The 19339-nt window shown below is 40.6% G+C and overlaps 1 protein-coding gene across 1 annotated transcript; it reads right to left on the bottom strand.

Moving 5' to 3' along the window:
* Positions 1-4617: 4617 nt before the first annotated feature.
* Positions 4618-8597, bottom strand: LOC118246988 (beta-microseminoprotein-like). The gene is made up of 4 exons (XM_050711807.1): positions 8532-8597; positions 6504-6612; positions 5722-5827; positions 4618-5002 (listed from the first exon to the last, which is right to left on the bottom strand). Exons 1-4 carry the CDS (start codon positions 8532-8534, stop codon positions 4873-4875), a joined length of 348 nt encoding a protein of 115 aa, XP_050567764.1. The 5' UTR covers positions 8535-8597; the 3' UTR covers positions 4618-4872.
* Positions 8598-19339: the final 10742 nt, after the last annotated feature.

The raw sequence follows: 19339 nt of genomic DNA on the forward strand, positions 1-19339 counted from the left end.
AACCATAATCTTCTGTTCTGCCTCTTCCAGATAGGAAGCTGGTGTTGTCTATGTATTCTGCTCCTATCCACACCTTTCCAAAGTTGTCTACCTGAATAATAAAGCATTGCAATTCAATTACATGATGTCAATGTGCTGTAGTGCCCAGGGAACCCACAGAACTGTTTCCTGAGAGGCTTTTCTCAGATGGCAGCAGCTGATGGCATGTATGCCTCCTGAATTGTAAGTGGTATGTTCTGCCACTTGTGTTCCTTCCAGCCAATCCCCATGGCCTTACCAGTTCTGAGGTTCTGGCTCTGGGGAAAGAAGTGCTGCCCAGACTAACTTGGTAGACAAGCAGATCTATCAGTCTTCATTTTGGCTCCCCAAAATAGTGCTTCTGAGGAGTTTAGCTGGAAATCTTGGGAGAAAGGGCTGCAGAATAAACTTCTAACGATTTTGCTGCAAGCAAGAGCAAGACCTGAGCAGAGGTGAGCTTAGAAAATGGAGCTTGTGTCCTTTCAAGTTAAGGGACATTGCACTAACACAATGCGCAAGAAACTTCTAAATCTGACATTGAGCTTGGTCACTGGCAAGGACTGCACAAAGGTGTTTTTTTTTTTTTCCAACAGAGCTTAAAAAAGGACAGTACAGTTAGAAATGAATATACTAAAACTGCAGCTCTTGATAAGAGGCCTGCAAGAAGGAAGTCTGTCACCACATGCTTTAAAGCGTGGGATCAGTCCCATCAAACTCTTTAGTCTTTTTTTTCCTCTGGTAACAATTAGAGATGCTAATATATCTATTCCCTGAATAAAACTTTGTAGTGTTATTGTTGAGCTTTCTTTCTCCTCTACCAAGGATAATTTAAGTAGGCCAGTCTATCAGAGTCCAAAAACTTAAAGCTACTCAGTCCTGTCCATGACAGCTCCTCGGAGTTTTTTCCCCTTATTAATAGATCAAGAAAGCAAGCATCTTTTTAGAAGTATTCTTAAACCTCACTAGAACAAATGAAAAAGCTCCAGTCTGCCAGCAGCATCAGGATCTAGGTTTTCATGCTATCTGTACATCTGGTTTGTCCAGCCTTTCCTTCCAATACAGGAGCACTGCTGCAGAACTAGGATGCCATCTAGTGACTTGCTGTTTTTTAGCAGAGAACAAAAATAAAGTTCCAGATCTGTCACCTTTGTACATAAACAGCTGTACTAATGTAGCTGGGCTGTAGCTAGCACAATCTACTCTGCGAAGTTGTTGATACTTCCCACAACACTTGCTGGAAAAGTTAGATACCCTCTGAAGTCCTTGGCTCCCAGTGAGCAGCACCAAGCAAAGTGGCACTGGCTTGATGCTCTTGATTTGTGATACAATTTTGGTTGTTCTAAGTTTTTAACCCCTTTCTACTGAAGAGGGTTGAAAGAGTCCCCCACTTCCAACTAATACTCAGAAGGGAGTGAGGGAAGATGTTAATGAGAAATATTGACTGATAGAAAGAGACTATATTGTAAAAACATAGGCCTGATGCAAGCAATGTAGCCAAACTAGATAATGGAATTCTAGGTGTTATGCTCACAAATGTTCCTTTCAGAACGCAATCTTACAGAACTGATCTCTTCTTTAACTTTTTAGCATTTTCTGTTAATATTAGGGAATAATACTAATACTGCTTTGAATTAACTTGTTCAATAGCCTGCCTTACACAGCTGAATACTAGAAAAGGGAAGAAACAAGTGAGATGGAAGGGGAAAAAAAGAAGCCTTTAAGAGGTCAAATAATCCCATCTGAATTCAGATATCTAAAGGATTTCTGAGCCACTATATTTATCAGTAAAACAAAACTGCTTGCTTTGGTAGATTTGTCTTGTCTTTGGCGGGCTAGGATAGAAATGGGAGACCTCTCTGGACTTATAGAGAGGGAAAAATAAGAGGCTGTTCTTGGAGGCTGATTTCATGGTGGTAAAGGACTGCAGTTCATCAGTGCTCTATAATGGAGATCTACCTGAAGTAATGATTATGCAAGAGCGCTGCAATCATGATGTGTAAAAAACCATGTTAGTTGCTGAGAACTACATGCTGTAAGAAATGCGATGTTGAAGACTTTGGATTGGGGGGATAAATGTTAAAGTAACTCAGTCTTACTGAGTGTTTTAGATTGGTCGTATGACTTGTGTTCTGGAGTTTCATATAAATTACTATTATAAAGCCCATTAGTTTGCCCTAAAATAAACCACAGCTTGGCTTAGTGAAACATGAACACAACAATAGATTTGAACAAACTTTCAGGCTTTCAGAAGGTGCCAAGGCAAACTTTCCTGCATATCAACAGAAGCATTAATTAAAACCAAAGTGAACATGCTTAACAATATCTTAAAAAAGCAGCACAAAGCAGAATATGAGCCGGAAATTTCTAGCTTGTAATGTAAATAAGATATGTACATTCCTTATTTATGACTGTTTAAATTGGATTTTATTTTTAAGGCTTGTAAAAATCTTAATGGGAACAACACACAAATGGGTGTAAAAACAAATAGGATTTAAGTGATTAACACTCCTTAATTGGAAAATTTCCATCAGATTATGGCTTATGTGTTCTGTTGTTATGTTCAAACATATTTGGTAGGGTAAGCATAATATTTCACTTTTAGGGCAAGAACATCTATTGGTATTTAAAAGTCTTACCTCAGAAAGAATTACTGGGATTAGAGGGATCAGGATCAGCCACCTGAAATTTCATTTCTTTTTCTAGTAAGGCTAGTGGAAGTGTTGCATTCTTCCAGGTAGGGATATAGTAATGGGTGTAGAAGAGAGCACGTAGTCTCTTCACTCTGCCTGGGGCTGTGCTTGGACTCTCAAGGTTCTGCAGAGTCTCTTTTAAACTTTTTACATGTCAGGATAATGGGAAACTCTTATGCAAATGTTTCCTTTACTCTACATGGAGCTAGTGGTGTTATCACCTAAAGCTTGAAGACTGGGACTGGGAATGTATTCTTTGTAGGGGACTGTAGCTGTGTGCATTGAAGTAGAGAAATTACAAGACAAAAACATTACTTGGCAGAAGGAGGAGCAGAGGTTTTATGCTCTCTGCTCTCGGTTTGGATGGTTTTGTCATCCTACCACAGCTAGGTTCCTTGCTACAGAAGGCAGCCAAATTTCTGCTGTGCTTCTGGTGTTCTGAAACTAGATGTGATAGGTAACATTATCCTTTCCCGTGCTGAAGCTTTGAGCAGACGAGGAGAACAGACAGCTCCCTGGAGATACTTTGGTTTAGACGTGAATCTTTGTTATTTTTGCATAGTAGACAGGGTAGATCCACATAAAACAACAATTGTCAGATGCTAGAGAAAAGTGCTTGAGTGCGTTTAAAATATGGTTAAATTGGTTTGAATCCAGTAGGAGTACTGGTAAGGCTGGCTTTTCTGGAGTTTGGGTACATAAGTCATTAGCATTAAAAAGGAAATCAAATCTTTGGTCACAGCTTACTCGAAACTTGATGTTCTCTATGGACATGCCTTACAACTGAATCTGGAAGTCTCTTGCAGACAGAAAGATGTCCATGCTGCTACCTTTCCTGTGTTATCTCCTCTGGATGAAACTACAAAGAGCAACCCTACAATATCCATGGTGCAGTAGTTTTTTTAGTATCCATTTCTGAGTCCTCCAGACTCAAACCTAAAGTGTTGGGGTCTGTACTGGACACCATGTCATTAGAAGATGCCTTCAAATATGCTTTCTCTTAGCGCTGGTGAACAAAGGGAGGTAAACTGGCTCATGACTCTCATGCTACTGGGGCTAGTGTCTTCCAAGCAATGCAACTGAATGCTGACAGATTATTTTGTGGATGGGAAGTTCTGAGCTTTCCAAGCAGTTGAGAGAGTGGGAAGCAGAAACAGAAAAGGGAAGCTGGTATCACTGCTTGCAGTCACACTATTGGCCAAAGTTTCCCTGAGAAACACAAGCATGTGATTTGTGGTAGCTGAATTGTGATCGCACGTGTAAGAGTGCGGGTGTGGTTCTGAAATAGTTCTGGCCCAACTTCAGTATCCTTGGCAGGTGCTGAAGGGGCTGGGGCTAGCCATCCAGCACAGTGAGTTGGAGCCCAGACTGTTGGAAAACAAAATCTGGGTGCTGGAGTAAGGCAGGCAGGCAGGAAACCAGTAGCCTGCACTTGCACAATTAAAGCAATTAGTGAGCTGAAGTTTGAGGTAAAGGCCACTTTATACTGCAAGGACAAACCTGGTAAGAAGACTGGTTCCTACTGTGGATGGGGCTCAAGTTGAATCTTTTAAAGATTAATCAGACCCTTGGCTGAGGACTGGGTTTGTTGTGTTGTAGCCATACAATAGTGGGTAGGTGTTGGATCTTAAAGCCCATAGGTTGGGCAGGCTTCAGGGAGCCAAGTAGGATAAATGATTGTCATATGAGACATTGTCCTAGAAAAGTGTTCAGAAAGACTTCTAAGCTGCTTTTCATTGCTTTCCCATATTTTTTGGACTGTTAATTCTTTAGGTTTTCTTCCTCAAAAAAAAAAAAGTCACATGAATGTTTGGTGCTTCATCTGATTTTATTTTTAGCTTTAAGATACAGCTGTGTGAAGATAACATACTCCTTGACACTGAAGTTTGAAGGGAGAAGAACTAAAATTAGCAGCTACTGATGATACTTAAAGTCAGCTTTAATTTCAGATGTCAAGGAAGGTATAAATTCTAACTGCATGGAGAAGAGGAAGGCAGAGAAACTGAGGAAATCTTTTGTGCGTACATACTCAATTTTATCACTTAGGAAGTTTTTGAGTAGATTTCACTTGATGGCTGCATTTCTCAGTGTTTTTGAATTTGTGAGAAAGAAGCCTTGAAATGGAAAAAAAAAAAAAAAAGCCCAAATCCTGCACTCTTTTGTGTTAGCCCACCATCTCGTATACCGGGCATGTCTTTGAGTGATCGTTTTTCTCCACTACTTCATAAGTGCAGGTCTCCTTGTTGAAAATGCTTACACATTTCTCTTCATCATAACCAACTGGTGTTGAATAGCTGTCATTGGAAAAAGAAAGAGGTGATGAGACCTAGAAAAAAACAGCTTCCATTTGAGATTGTATCTATGCACTTCTAATATGAAGACACTATACTGAGGCAGTGTTTAGGGGCAGAAAAAGGAGCTCATGTGAAGCTCCCAGATCAAAGGTGACTTACCCTGCTGCTTAAACAGGATGAAGAGAGAGTTGTAGCTTACTGATCTGATTTATGACCAAGGCATGTTTGTGTTTATTTGTTGCTCCAATATCAACAATATCATTGCCTTTTCTATTTAGCCATGATATGGAACAAGAATTGCATGAGTGGTTAGGTGTCACTACAGTAAAAACTACAGGCAAGCCAGTGTATCCCAGGCTGTTCCTCAGAGAGAAAGGAGGAGCAATGTGTGGCTTGGGAAAGATCTGGATTAGCAGCAGTAGAAAATTCTTAAGCAGCTAAATGTTCCCTCATGAATCAGTTTCTTACCTGAAACTTTAGCCCCAAGAAAAAATCACTTTTTTTTTTTTTTAAACAAGGATTATTTTTTAAACATGAGTTTTGTTTTTTAGAGGAACTTCTTGCAAGCTTAGTGATGGTGTTGGGTTAATGCATTACTTTGTGATATCAAAGGCGTGAGAGAAGAGTCATGGTGATTTCTCAGGGACCCCTGTGTGAAGGGAAGTGCTTTGTGCTGTGCTGTGGCAGCAGATGAAACCCTACTGCTGCTCTGAACTCACGTGGAGCAGCAGCCGATTCCATCCCTGGAACAGGAGCACTCAAGGCAGTCCGCAGTCTTCCACTCGGAACCAAATTCATGCAACTCTCCCTTTGAGTCATAGCAGCCTGAAAATGTAGTACACAAGTATCTGTTAGTGTCAGACACCTTGCACTAACATTGCTATTGCCTGCACAAACCATATAGGAAATCTGCTGGCTTTTTTTCATTAACGTAGCGGGACTACTACTATAGTAGTGGCATGGAAAAGGATATCTTCATCTGCTCTGTTCCTTGTTGTTCTCAACAGAACAACAAACTTTCAAAACTTATCAAACTTTCTTTATCTCAACCCATGAGCTTTTACAATTTTTTCCCCTGGTTCTTTTCCCCCATCCCAGAAAGGGAGTGAACAGCTGTGTGATGCTTAGCTGCCTGCTAGGCTAAACCGCAATAGCGTGTCCAAATAATTGCATACTGCTTTTGAACACTTATTTTCCTGTAGCAGCACTCATAGGAAAAAAAAAGTATGACTTCATACAGGTAAATAACCTAAGCCTATGCTACTTCCCTAGACAAAATCCATGTGTAATTTGGCCTCCGTCATGCTTCTTAGACAAGCTTTTCTTTTATAGCGTATTATAAATCCATTACTCTCCATGCTCCATTTTCCCCACTTCACAGTGGTTCCTCTCCACTCTTTCCAATTATTTCTGAATTGTGATGAAATGTGCCGACTGGATAAATCAAATCAGGCAGTACTTGTGGTAGTGTGTGTCAAGTTGAGGACAATTGACTTCTCACCTTTGATCTCATCACCAGGATTCACTGGCTTCAATGGTTGAAAGTAACAAGCAGCATTGGACACTGCCACGCTAGCAGAAAGAACAAGAAGGCAGGCCAAGAAGGTTTTCTGAACAAGAAAGCAGAATTATTGTGAATACTTAAGTATATATTAAAACTTCCTGATGATAAATACTATTGTTAGAAATAGGAAAATATATTGTGGTTTTGAACCAAAATTTAATTGTCTTTTGCATTTTATACACTTTAACATACAGTCAGGAATACCAAGCCATTTAGAAGAAGCAGAGCATCATTTGAGAAGAAAGAGTCTGTGTTTCCAAGGTGTTAAAATCAGGCACTGCCTGATACAGGATTGGTAGATCCAGACACTGTCTGTGAAAGTAACCTGAACAGGGAATGTATTTTACTCCTTCCCCATCCACGTTCATTTTTCTTGTCATTATTTTCTCCATAGGATTGGTCACCAACTGTCTCTGCCACTAACTGCATAGTTGTTTTAAAAAAACAAAAAGCAAAACACCAAAAACCTTCTTCACTGGAGTCTGAAGAACTGAGTGGATGTTTCAACCTAATATTGAAGGAATAAGCTGAAGAACTTTAGTCAAAGTTAAACCTTCAAGATTTGGCCCTGTTTTAAGCAGGTGTTTAGACTAAATGATCTGCAGGTGTCCCTTCCAACCTAGATGATTCTATATTCTATAAACTTTCAGAAAAATCTGTTGACAAAGTTTAGCTTAAATTCCCCACCTAGTACCTCATCCTTCAATGTTAGGTTGAAATGTTTGAATGGCTTTCAGTGAGGACATGAGAGAAATAAGTGCTGGGATGGAATTATCTGTGATGAGTTTAAAATGTTGGTAAGAGAGGAAAGATAGAGAAGAAATAAACAACGTCTCTCTTGCTCTCTGTCAGACAGAGTAGAACTGATGACTTCTTAGAAAAAGAACTCTTACCTTAGAGATGGAAGGAGGGATAAACAAGCATTTCATTTTGCAGAGATGAGGTTAAAAATCACCAGCTTGTTTAACAGGTGGAGGGACAAGTTAAAGAAAATAAACCAATCGGAGCACTGAAAACAAGGGATTTCTTTGGAGAACAGGAAATCCACAAAGACAATAGTTATTTAAATCATGCAAATTGTTTCCATAACATTTGCAGTGACGTATAGGTATGAGCTTCTGGTCACCTTAAGCAAGTCAAGTACAAGATATTAACATGTCCTCTGCGTTCATAATCTGTACTTATATCTAGCTTTCCCTGTAGACCAAACTCTGTCATGGAAGGGATCAGATAGTCTTGAAACAGGAAACAATTACAAAGAAAAATAAGCTGAAAGATGATGATGTAGATGTCATTTATGGTCTGGCCCCAGAAAGCAGTATTTTGGTACAGATTTGCAGAACCCTGAAGGAATGGTACTAGTTGGATGAATCAGTCTGCTAGGCCTATGAGTACACGATAGAGCTGGGAGCAGTCATACTAAGCAGTAGGTGTTGGATCAAGATTTTAAGCATAACTCACTCAAATATTTTGATTTCTTCAAATAAGAAAACAAGATTCTAGTACTTACTGAGAGGAGTTATTTTTTGTAGGGAGAATTCAAATATATTTGAGCTGAAAAACGACTAAAAATAAAGATAACATTTTTTGAGTTTAACTAAACACTTTTATGTTACCCAAACTTTTCATGAAAATGAAGGCCAGTGCTAGGCTGAGGCAAAACAGTTGCTTTCTGCCAGAAAAGTGATTACATCCAAACATTATAAGAATTGAAAACAGAATGTTATAATAAAAACCTTCAACTGGAGTCCTATTAGATGACATCTTCCTTGTAAATCCTGGAATCTTTTACCCAGGGTTCTTACCTGCCTGTCCTTATCCGTCTGACTTTTGTTCTTAAAACACAGTTTCTACTTTCTCTGAGTTACTTAGAATTCTGAGTACTCAGAAAAACCCAGCAGAACTTCTTTTAAAACCTGTAGCAATATATCATCGTCATTTACAACATAAGATGGAAGGACTCACCATTCTCGTAGAATTGAGGTTTCCAGTAAGGAGCCAGCCTGAAGGAAGTTCATCTTGTCCACGAACTTATATAGAGTGGAAACTTCTGATACCAGTTCTTGAGCAAACTGAACATACATGAATAACTCCAATGAGTTTTCTGCAAAATGACCTCATGCAGTGAAGATTATTAAAATGAGCCAATTATACACAGGAAGGTTTGGTTCTGAAAGGCACTGAAGAAATAGGTGTGGCTTTTGTTCCACTCCACATTTAGAAGGGAGCTATGGGAGGTACTTCAGAAGGAATTTCAAGCCTGAGAGGAATATTTAACGCACTGAAAAAAACATTAGGGACTGTGTGGTTGTGGTTGTTGCTCACACCAAGATTTGTATGCTTAATTTGAACCATCTAGATTTTAAGAGACAAATTTTGAGCAATTTTTCATCTTTCTTGTTCATCAGGCGAAGGAAGGCTCTTGTGGAAAAGGAGTGGTGGTTGGAAGGGTTATGTGGAAAGATGGTTTTCTGTGAAGAGTTGCTGGCATCTGTGAGCCCTTAAAAAAGGGTGCTAGATGACTATTTTCTTCAGTATTTAGTTTTCCATCATTTAGAAGACCCAAGTGCTGAGGCCCTCTGTGTGTGCGGTAGACAGTGTCAGGACAGACACTCTTTCCAAATGCTTAGGACAGTAATTTGGTAGTGAAGGAGTCAAGAACAGATCCCTTTTGCTTAGTTTTGATTTAGTTCATTTAGGTATTGCAAATTGTGTAGCTCTGGTACCAAGGGGAAGACTTCTTGTTACCAGAGCTACCCAATTTGCAATACTTCAGCTAGTCTGGCTGCCTAACTTTTGCCTCATCGTGTGGATTTGACAGTTGAGGTTAACACCAGGCTGGGGTGACTACTCCACCTCTACTCAAACTCCAGAGTTGAGAGCTCACTCAGGTTACCCATTTGAGAAAGCCAGCATTATTGCAGTGCATGTCACAGTGTGACAACTCATAGGGGCAGCCTTAGCTGGCTTTCAACTCCATAGGCTGGGTAAATTGTCACCACAGCATGAGAAGACTGTTTTTGTAACTTTCCCCCCTCCCCCACCCTCCGGGCCAGGGAGGGGAGGGGGTGTGTGCTTTTCTTTAGTTACCAGATCTTTCTTCAGGATGGGAGAAAAGAGATAGAGTTTTCAGGTATTCTTAGGTTTGATAAAACTGCCCAGAATCAGTTTTTATCAATCAATTTTAATTAGTAAGTTGGATTTGGCAATGTCAACGTATGCACTATCACGAAATGGCTAGTACCGCAGCCACGTGGTTAACGCCCTTGAGCTCTAATCACTAATAAATCAACAGAACATGTTAGTCCATGAGTATAGGCACTGGAAATTTCTTTACTGACATCAGCAGAGTACAAATATCCCCTTTGGATGTGTCACAAACATATATGAAACCAATTTCACGGTGTCATTGCAGTTTGGGATAGTTTTTCAGAGAAGGTATTCCAGACCAGATGCATTGTTCTATTAAAGGAAATAAAAGACTCGGTAGGTTAACAAAATTATATATCCTGGTCCTTGGCCAAGGCCGCCTTTTGTGTTGGTTACAGTGAGAATGGAGAGAGTTCACACTCTCACTTCCATTGTCCTGTCGCTATGCTGCCTGACCTAATTGCTTACATCTGAGATGGCTGAGGACAGGTACTTGTTTTGCTTGCCTGTACTTTGCAACTTCTACGTGGTGGGTAAGTAACTATTTCACCTTGGCTGAGAAGGCTGTGGGAGGTACAAAGGTAAAGCAGCAAGTATTCTGTGATAGTTCGTAAGAAAAGGACCATCAAATTATATCATCTTGATTCTGTTAGTGTTACCGAGTCATTTATATTTTTTCTCCTTCCATGGTGTGGAAGCTTGCACACAACATTTTGCTTGATGGGTGACCTGCAGCAGGTTTTGTATGTGAACAAAACTCACCGCCAGACACACTGCAAATTGTGACGCAGGTGTGCTGGAGTGAGACCCGTGGAATCTGTTACAGCCAAGACCCATTAAACTTGCTAGTTTGGTGCTGAGTGACAGAGAACGTGTTTATTACTCTAGCTCCAAAAAACACAAATCCAACCAATGGGTGTGTGCACTCTCTGTCAACCTTTCAGACAAGCACGGACCGCCCAGCTGTCCCCATTGCAGGGCCCTTCCCTGATTTTTAGGCACAAGCTATGCCAGGAATGGAGAGAGGCTCTTGCAAGCAGCTTTCTTCGGAATGCAGCAGGGACTGATCTGTCTAAGCCTGTGCAATGTCTAGGGACAGTGAAGAAGCTTTTTGCATGATCTGTGTACCTCAGGTGACCCTTAAAACCTGCTGTGTTTCTGAGACCACTCAGAACAGCAAATTCTGTGGATAGTCCATTCATATATGCTTACTGAGGTCGTCATATTTGGCCCACACCACGTTGCATTTCTTCTTCACGTTGCTTGTGTGCAGGATGATAGATGCCATGCTTGTGTGGGGAACGAACAGATATCTACAGCAGATATTGCTCTGTTGAAATTTCCTGTTGTCTACTCAACCTGTTTATTTCTTCTTAAAAACATTCAAAGAATATATCCGTGTTCCACCCAGTTCTGTGCCCTCTTTTCACTCACTCTGATGAACAGAGTATCCTGTTTCTTCCTCAGGAAGGGGGGGAAATCTCGGAGACTTTCTTGAAGATCTATCTCACTATTTTAGTTGGTCATTCTTCACCTGGGGTTTCTGGTTACATGTCACTGATGACCACTGAGATAATTAGGGTAATGCAAGGCCATTGGCCTTGCTTTTTTTCTGTATTTTTCAGTGCTAGGCAGTCAACAGAGAAATACAGCAATAATGTTCTTAACCAACCAACCAACCAACCAAAAAAAAAAGTTAATATCCATGAATAACTTCAAGATAAAAGGAAAGCAGCCCAGGAACACTGTTTCTTAACAGACCATATCAGTACTACCTTCACTTTTTTTAGAATGCTCTGCTTTCTGCAGGGGAGAGAGTATGTGCTGTACTCCTTATGGAAGACGAGTTCACACACCCAGTTGCTAAAAGCAGTAAGTTGACTGGCACTGCCATTCGAAGGGAGAAAGCAAGAGGAAGTGTGAGGCATATCAGCTCATAGATCATAAGTAAACACAATTTTACAAATAAATTCGTGGTGATCTTAAATGGACAATGCTAGGTGTAGTGTATGTTGGCTTTACAACTGTTGAATGATGATGATCTTCCACATTCGCATGCGAGACGGGACAATTGTTTAAGGAGAAGCATAGTTAAACAGCAATAAAGAATATGGTGTGCTTTTGAAACAGTAAATCTGTTAGAAGGAAGTTTTCTCTTGGTGGGAACATTTTTGTTAACTCTGAGGCTTATACACCCACAAACCTCAAAACCTGTGCCCTCAGATCCCTCCTGTTCTAGGCATTGTCAAAGAGCTGTATAAATGTTATAGTCAAAAGACTAAGGGTGTGAATGGCTTTACCAGGATGATATCTGGCAAAGCAGAAATTTGAATTGAGGTCTCAGTTCAAGCTGGAAGGCCTAAGCTGGAGTCAACGACGTCATTTCTTCCCTGACTTGAACACCCCTGTCTCCTTCCATATGTAACAGAGTCTCCATCACTGGGCCAAATTTCAGTTTGAATTCAACGCAGTTTCAGGGAGGTGAGAAACACTTCATTGTTTTCCCGTTTAGTTCTGTGGGAAAGCAAAGATCCCTCTTGTGAAGGCACATGTTTTAAAATGCATGGTAATTCTTCAGCTGGCCCAGAAAATCCTGTCCTGTCATGATCCCAAAAATAAACGATCAGTGCTAGGTAAAGAACATAAGGACAAGAAGATCTAAAGGACCAGCTGTAAAGCCCAGGCTGTGCTTGCAAGAAGGCTACCTCTGTCTCTGCAGTGTGGGCAGCACTGGGGAAGATAACCACAAATACTATGGCAGCAAGGTTAAAAGTCCAGGAGCAGAAAAACAGAATGGTTAAGAGTGGCATAGTCAGCCAAAAAAAGAGCTTGAATTTATGGGAAATGCAGTATTTCCTACACAGCTAATTTTCAGCTCAAGCCATGTGGTAACAAAAAGATCTTAGAAATCTTCTGCGAACCAGAAAATCAAAGAAAAGCTTATTCCAGAAATGAGAAAACACAGTATTTCCATACACAGATTGTTATCCAAACTCTGCAGTTGATTAAGCAAACGAAGATCATAAGTCTATGAAAAAGCAAAGATTTTTGATGGAGGTGTGACCTAAGCAGTCAGCTATGGGAAGGGTGGCAGTCAAGGTTTATGCTGTCAATTACTTAGTTCAGCGACCTCCGGGTTTGGGCCATTTTGGGAAAAATTAGTTAATTCTGTTTATACTCTACCTACACTACATTTCATCTCTATTTTGAGAGACTTGGGCTTGTTTCCATTTTTTAAATCTGTTAGTCACTGATTCCACGAAGATAAAACTCATTGCTTGGATATTATTGCTGCATGGACCCATAACAGTCTGGGGTGGGGAGGGCAGCCACAGAGTGCTTCAGTCCAATTCATGGGATATCTTGGCTGTTTGGATGTTTTCTCTTTTCTTTCTCTGCTATTTTCCACTGTAATGGATAAAATCCTACTTCATCCCATTTCCTGTTCTACACACTTTCTCTCTGTTTCCAGTGGGTATCAACTAGAAAAGAGTAACCTAAGGAGGGCTGTTGTGGCTCTTGTGGCAATTTTCACCAGAACTGCTCCTGGGCTATTTAGTTCATAATAACAGTATACATTGCATAGGGATGTCAAGTAGCCAAAGGCAAGAAGGAAGCTGAGGAAACATTGCTGTAAAAAACACACACGGTGTCTGTGACTGTTTCTAGGAAGTATTTTAACAGTTAGTGAAAGCATACTTGTGCTAGAAGAATTGTTTTCCCTCTCTTTGACAAAGAAAAGGGGATGCATCTGAAGGGCAGGACTTGGGACACTACTCTAAGCTTGTGAAAGTGATAGTACAATGCATATCTTGCAATGGTAAAGAATAGTGCTCAATGACTCAGGATATCATCTCTTCCAGCCCTGTCTCCATTCACCATCTTGCCACTTCTTACAAACATATGCTTTGAACAAAACCTGCTGCCTATCCTGCAAAGCTTGCAGCTTCTGAGATCCATCCGTGCTTATGGCTGTAAATATACTGAGAATGTTTTACCTGGCATAAACAACTTCACTGAGAATAATAAAGGAATGCAAGATGAGAAATGGATACTGAAACAACAAAGATATGCGAAGTACTAGTAGTCATGTACAGTGTCTTCAATCAGCAACTTGAGTGCCTGACTCTCAGTACCACTAGTCTGCAGACTTTTGGCAAAGTTCCCTTTTTCCCAAAAGAGAAAATATCAGTCATCAGAGTCTTTGTTTAAAAACACAGGTGTAAGCAAATAATTGTGTATTTAATAGAGTTTATGTGTCTGTTTTCACAAACGCACAGTTAGCATTTTATTTTTGCTATTCCTTCAGATGTGAAATAGTTGCAGTTCAAATGCATGTACAGTGTTGGCATCACTGATCACATACATGTTAACAGATGGAGTGCTATCAAATCTGAAGAATCTGAAATTTAGATTTGGATCTGAAATTTGGAAAAAGGCAAAAATGTATTCTTCAATGTCTTAGCAAATACAGTGCAGTGTCGACTACAAAAATATTTCAGTTTTGGAGAAGTTCTGTTGAGATTTCTGAGGGAGTTACTGAAATTTGACTAGCAGTTTTAGCACTGCAAAGGATAGTAGACTGAAATGGTATCTCTGCATGTTCCTGTCCTACACATATACTGCTTGTCTTTGGTGGTACACAAATAATAGCAAATATTCAAAACAGAGGGTAAATGGTGTAACATCTTGCTTTTCTACAGTAGGGTCATCTCATGAATGCAAAAAACATTGTCGGCAGCATGCTGTTAAGCATTTCTCCTCCCAGCAGAAAACCCAATACAATTACATGTTGAAACTGAAAGACTTCTCTTTAAGAAGTCTGGAGGGAATTTGTGGGTTTCAGTGAAGCTGGATTATTCTCTGGCACCTCTAGGTCAGTTTCTACATTTCCTACGTTTCCTTTGCCCAGTAAACTCACCAGAATCTATTTCCTTGCTTCTCTGGTGTCAGTTCTTGTTTGTACTGATTCAGATTCTGCCTTGAGTGGATGTGGTGGAGGAGGTGCCCTTGCAGTGGAAGATGGGCCTCCCCACACATGGGGGGCTTCTGGGAAGATATGCTAATTATGAATCATGTTCATCAAATGTGCTGTTTCTTCCCAGTCCCATAACATTAATGTCTATATTAAGCTGGAGATCCAAAAGGTATGCTAGGTTTCTTGCTCCAGTCACTCATACTTTTACTGGTATTGTCAAAACATTGGAAACCTTCTTGCAGTGAGAAAGTCATCTTCTTGTGTAAGAAATTTTGCACCTAATTTCTACAGAAACATTTGGGACCTTAGGAGGTAATAAAGCTCCTAATTATAAATAAATAAGGATCCAAAAAAGGTGATATGTAGAATTAAATTCTACTTACTCTCAAAGTAAACTAAACATCTGCAAATCACTTAGAATCTGAGGTCTTGCTGAGGAACTACTCATATTAAGAATATGAATGTGACATCATGAGATAATAAAATGTTTTTCATATATTTCAGAAGAAAAAATGTAGTCTTACTTTGTAAGTCTATGGTAAGGCAAAACTTGAAATTCAGAAATAATTCCAGTATGGTATGGCACAGTTCCCAACTGCGACAAACAGGTTGTTAATGCTGATGTGTACAGTTCTCAGTGATATGAATTAAAAAATAATCCATAAGAAGCCGCCATGCCACTTTTGTTAGCTATGAAAAGATTTTTAAAACTGTCATTTAAAAAAATAATAATATGAAAGCTGATTTTTCTCAAGAAACTGTTGTATGAGCTATGTAAGTAGGAAGTCTCTGAATCTCCATGCTCAAAGTATTTCTTCTGCTAAGAAGCAACAGCTGTCTGCTTTTTAAGTGAGAAGGTTCACATAGGTACCAGTTAAGGCTGTGCTCTTTATGATTTTGACATGAGCTGTAAGAAAAAGGAATAAGCCATTCAGGACAAGTTTCAAAACTCTTCCTCTTCTGCAAGATACAAAATCTCTTTGGAGAAAATTTACCTTCAGCAACATGAGAAAGTTCATTTCCATATGTATATGGTTTTCCTTTATGGGGAAGCAAAAGTTTGAGGAATAACATGCTTAAATCAGTGGATAAAGGTCAGGTTTAAAAAAAAAATCATATGCAAATGTACATGCTGGAAAAAGCTGAACTGACTCTATTTCTGGCCCCTCACATTTTCTTCAGCTTCACAGGTAACAATTTTACAGAAACATGGAATTATTGACTGATATCCAGCCCACAGTGCAGAGGACTTTAAAAGGCTAAGAATGTAATACTAATGCTTGCAAAACACTTGGATGTTTTTCCCAAAAAGAGGTATCTCAAATGAAGCCATAAGAAAGCTTAAAACAATGTTCATAGGCAATTTACCAAAAACAAAGCCAGAGAAAACATTCCACATTAAATCCTTCTGATTTTACTAATGGCTAGCAGAGCTTGTCACAGGTTTTCTTGAGAAGCTAATACCTCTGCTGAATGAACATAGCGTGACAATTTATTTTGGGCCAAGTGAGGATCCCTGTCCTACCTAAGTATGCTCGTTTTTACAAGACAACAGACTCTCCATGACTGTGAAGTATCATTAAACAATGCACTTACCCTGGAAGATGTGTTTGTTTTCAAACCATACACCGCTTAACCACAGACTTTTTTTTTTTTTTTTTTTTTTTAATAATCAGTTTTGGAGATAAGAGACTGTGCAGAAGCAGCATTTTATAGGGTATTGTTGCCTGGTCTCCTATTTGTGGGCAGATGTAGGCCATCAATGAGTGGGAGATTCTGTTAGAAGCCCAGATCAATGGCTGAAATTCTATCCCCAGTGATAGGTGGAATCCAAAATTCTGGATTGCAGAAACACAGGGATTTGGGAGGCCCCAGGCAGGAGCTTTGCATGTAGCAGGAAACTGGGTTTGGGGTGGCCTTGGCAATGGGTTCACAGGCAGGACAGGGGAGCAGAAGCTGGTGTCAGGGCATAGCACAGCTGTTCAAATGAAACAGAGGCAGAACACCTGCTGTCTCGGGAGGGTAAGGCAGTCTCAAGGTCTCATGGTAAGAAAAGAAAAAAATAAAGAAAATAAAAAGGAACGAGAAATGAAGCTATCATTCCAGTACAGAGTGCAAATGGTGGCAAGGCAGAATAGCAGCAATGCCCAGCACTGCCTACGCTATACAGGAAAAGGTTGCCCTTGGTGAAACTGTGGTACACAGTGGATTAACTCACCTTTCAGCATGTTTTTCTTGTTATTTCCCTTGTCAAATCCCAGCCAATCCTTGATTTTGTGTTAGTTTGTCCATTCACGCAGACAGGAATTTACCTCCCCAAATTCCAGCCAAGTGTAAGTGTCATTCAGCAGAAGTCCAAGTTTGAGTTTTATAGGAGGAGACTCTTATTGTTCCAATGGCTACGTTAAAAACCCGGAGAAGACATTCTCAACATGTTACACAGGACTCCAGCACACAGCTGCATTGGTCTGTAACTTGTTCTTGCAACCTACCCTGTCAGTCAGAAGGTTGTTTCCACCTCTCTGCTATTTTGGAGATTCTCCAGTACCAAATTGGTCCTAGCACCTGCAGGCTGACTATTTGAATTAACAAGGACTGCTGTGTTTACCATTTTTCCTTCCAGAAGATAGAACATGGAGCAGTGACTGGGAAGACACAATTCATACCTTGTCAGAAGTGGAAAATAAGATTAACTCCACTCTACTTTCCCATCTGAAGGGCACATGATGGATGCCAAGTCTAGATCTATTGCAAATGTGCATGGTGAACATATTTAGGCACACAGATTCACTCTTTTTAGTGGGAAGTGTTCAGAAAGAAAATCCTTGTTTCTTATTAGCAAGGAACTACTTGCTCATAGAAGAAAAAACTGTGTGCCCCACCATAGTCATAATGTCTGTTCTGTACACAGCCTACAAAGATCTGCCTTCTATTACTACCTCAGGCTCTCCAGTTGCCATGAGGAAGCTGTGGCTCAGCACGTCTCCAGGAGCTGACCCAGCTCTCTTCGCAGTGTGGGCAAGAACCATTAAGCAGTGCAGTGTGTACAGGCTTCAGGAGTGGAGCTTGGAGGAGGACACCTGGCAGCAAGTCAGAGGGGGCTGTGGAGAGGAACAGTGACTGCTATTGGGTGGTGATGTTGCTGGAGAAAAAAGCAAGAGAGAGAGGGAGGGGGAGAAAAAGGGCAATGATCTGTCATCCTCACTGATTTTTCAGAGGTCATGGGTTTAGCGGCGTGGGTCTTGCCAAAACTCCTGCAGCAGTGCAAATGACCTCCATGGGCAGTTCATGAATGCTTTAGGGAACTAGGAACTCACAGTGTGTACTTGTCCAAGCTACAAGGTCCATTTTGTTATACAGCTTGTTACTCCCCGGCTAGGCTGGCTGCAGTTCCTGTGAACTGGAACCAGAAAGTAGTTTGTCAAACTGAAGCAGACCATTGTTGAAAGCTCACAGCAGCAGACCTAGGTACTAGGTCCCCTCAGAATGAGCAGGGCAGGTGGAAAGGATGTTGCCTTGGCAAATGAGTACCTGGCTTTGGGCTGATCTGGGAGTTAACTGTCAGAGGAGTGGCAGGTTGTGAAAGAAAACTGGTTGCTTCTCTCTGCAACCTCTTCTGTCTCCTTGTGTCGGAAGTCTGGCTGAAATATGGCAACGAGCCAGGGGGAAATGTGTCTCCCTCTACTCAGCAGCCATTCTTAATGCCCCCGAAGAAAGAAGATGTAGTAGGAAGACTACTACAAAGGAAGCTCAAAAATCTGATGTTTTCTACTTGATCTGTAATCGCTGGTGCTTTGCCTACTATGTAATAGAAAGGCTTGTTAGCTTGGCTGACTGTGACTCCCTCCCAAAGAATTACACTGTAGTTTGAAGGCTTGCACTTCTGGCTGTAGTGGTAGGAGAGTATATGTTGAATTTAGCAAGGTGTTTTCTGGATCCTGGCAGTAGATAGTTCATCTGCATGTCCAGCTCTGGCAAAGACGTGATACAGGCTCTGCATCCCAAGAGCATACCTTGAGACAGCTAAGATTATTCTGGCATTGGGTTCTCTTCAAACTCTGTAGATTCTGAGTGTCTGGCAGGTGGGATCCAGTTGTGCCAGTCACTAACAAGAAGCTATTGAAAGGTTACCTCAGAGACTGTGACATGAAGGAGAGACCATACCGAAGGGAATCTGATCCAGTGTCCTCCTCCCTTCCCTAGGCCGCTGTGTGCCTGGAGTAGGAGCTGTGGCAGAGCATATCCCAAACAGTGCTTCCCCTCCAAATTTTGACACCTGGGGAGCTAATATGGCTGCTCTGATGCTTGGCAAGAACAGAACCTGCAAAGCATGAGAGCAGCTTCTGTCAGGGCACTGGTGTATGGCACATTGGAGTACTGAGATAAATGTGTTCCTCTCTCAAGGAAAGTGATGTTCCCAAGCATTGTTACATAAAAAGAGCCATCATTATGAAGCTTTTCTGGATGTTTCATCTGGATTTATTGCATTCAACAAAGCTCAGTCATACCAACACAAGTAATGACAGAAATAAGACTTTGTATCTGATTATGCATCTTGTTTACTGAATTAGAATAATTGGGAGATTAAAAGTGAGCTGCTGAAGTACTCTCTTTTATAAGATCTCCCATGTCTTTAAGCATCTTT

This window comes from Cygnus atratus, chromosome 7 (genome assembly GCF_013377495.2).
Source record: "Cygnus atratus isolate AKBS03 ecotype Queensland, Australia chromosome 7, CAtr_DNAZoo_HiC_assembly, whole genome shotgun sequence".
Taxonomy (NCBI): domain Eukaryota; kingdom Metazoa; phylum Chordata; class Aves; order Anseriformes; family Anatidae; genus Cygnus; species Cygnus atratus.

Excerpts from the sequence above, each read along its gene's own strand:
- LOC118246988 (XM_050711807.1), bottom strand. Across the intron at positions 5,828-6,503 it reads TCCTGGTGATGAGATCAAAG|GCTGCTATGACTCAAAGGGA; the intron begins GTGAGAAGTCAA and ends CTACATTTTCAG. Across the intron at positions 5,003-5,721 it reads GGAATCGGCTGCTGCTCCAC|CTATTCAACACCAGTTGGTT; the intron begins GTGAGTTCAGAG and ends TTCCAATGACAG.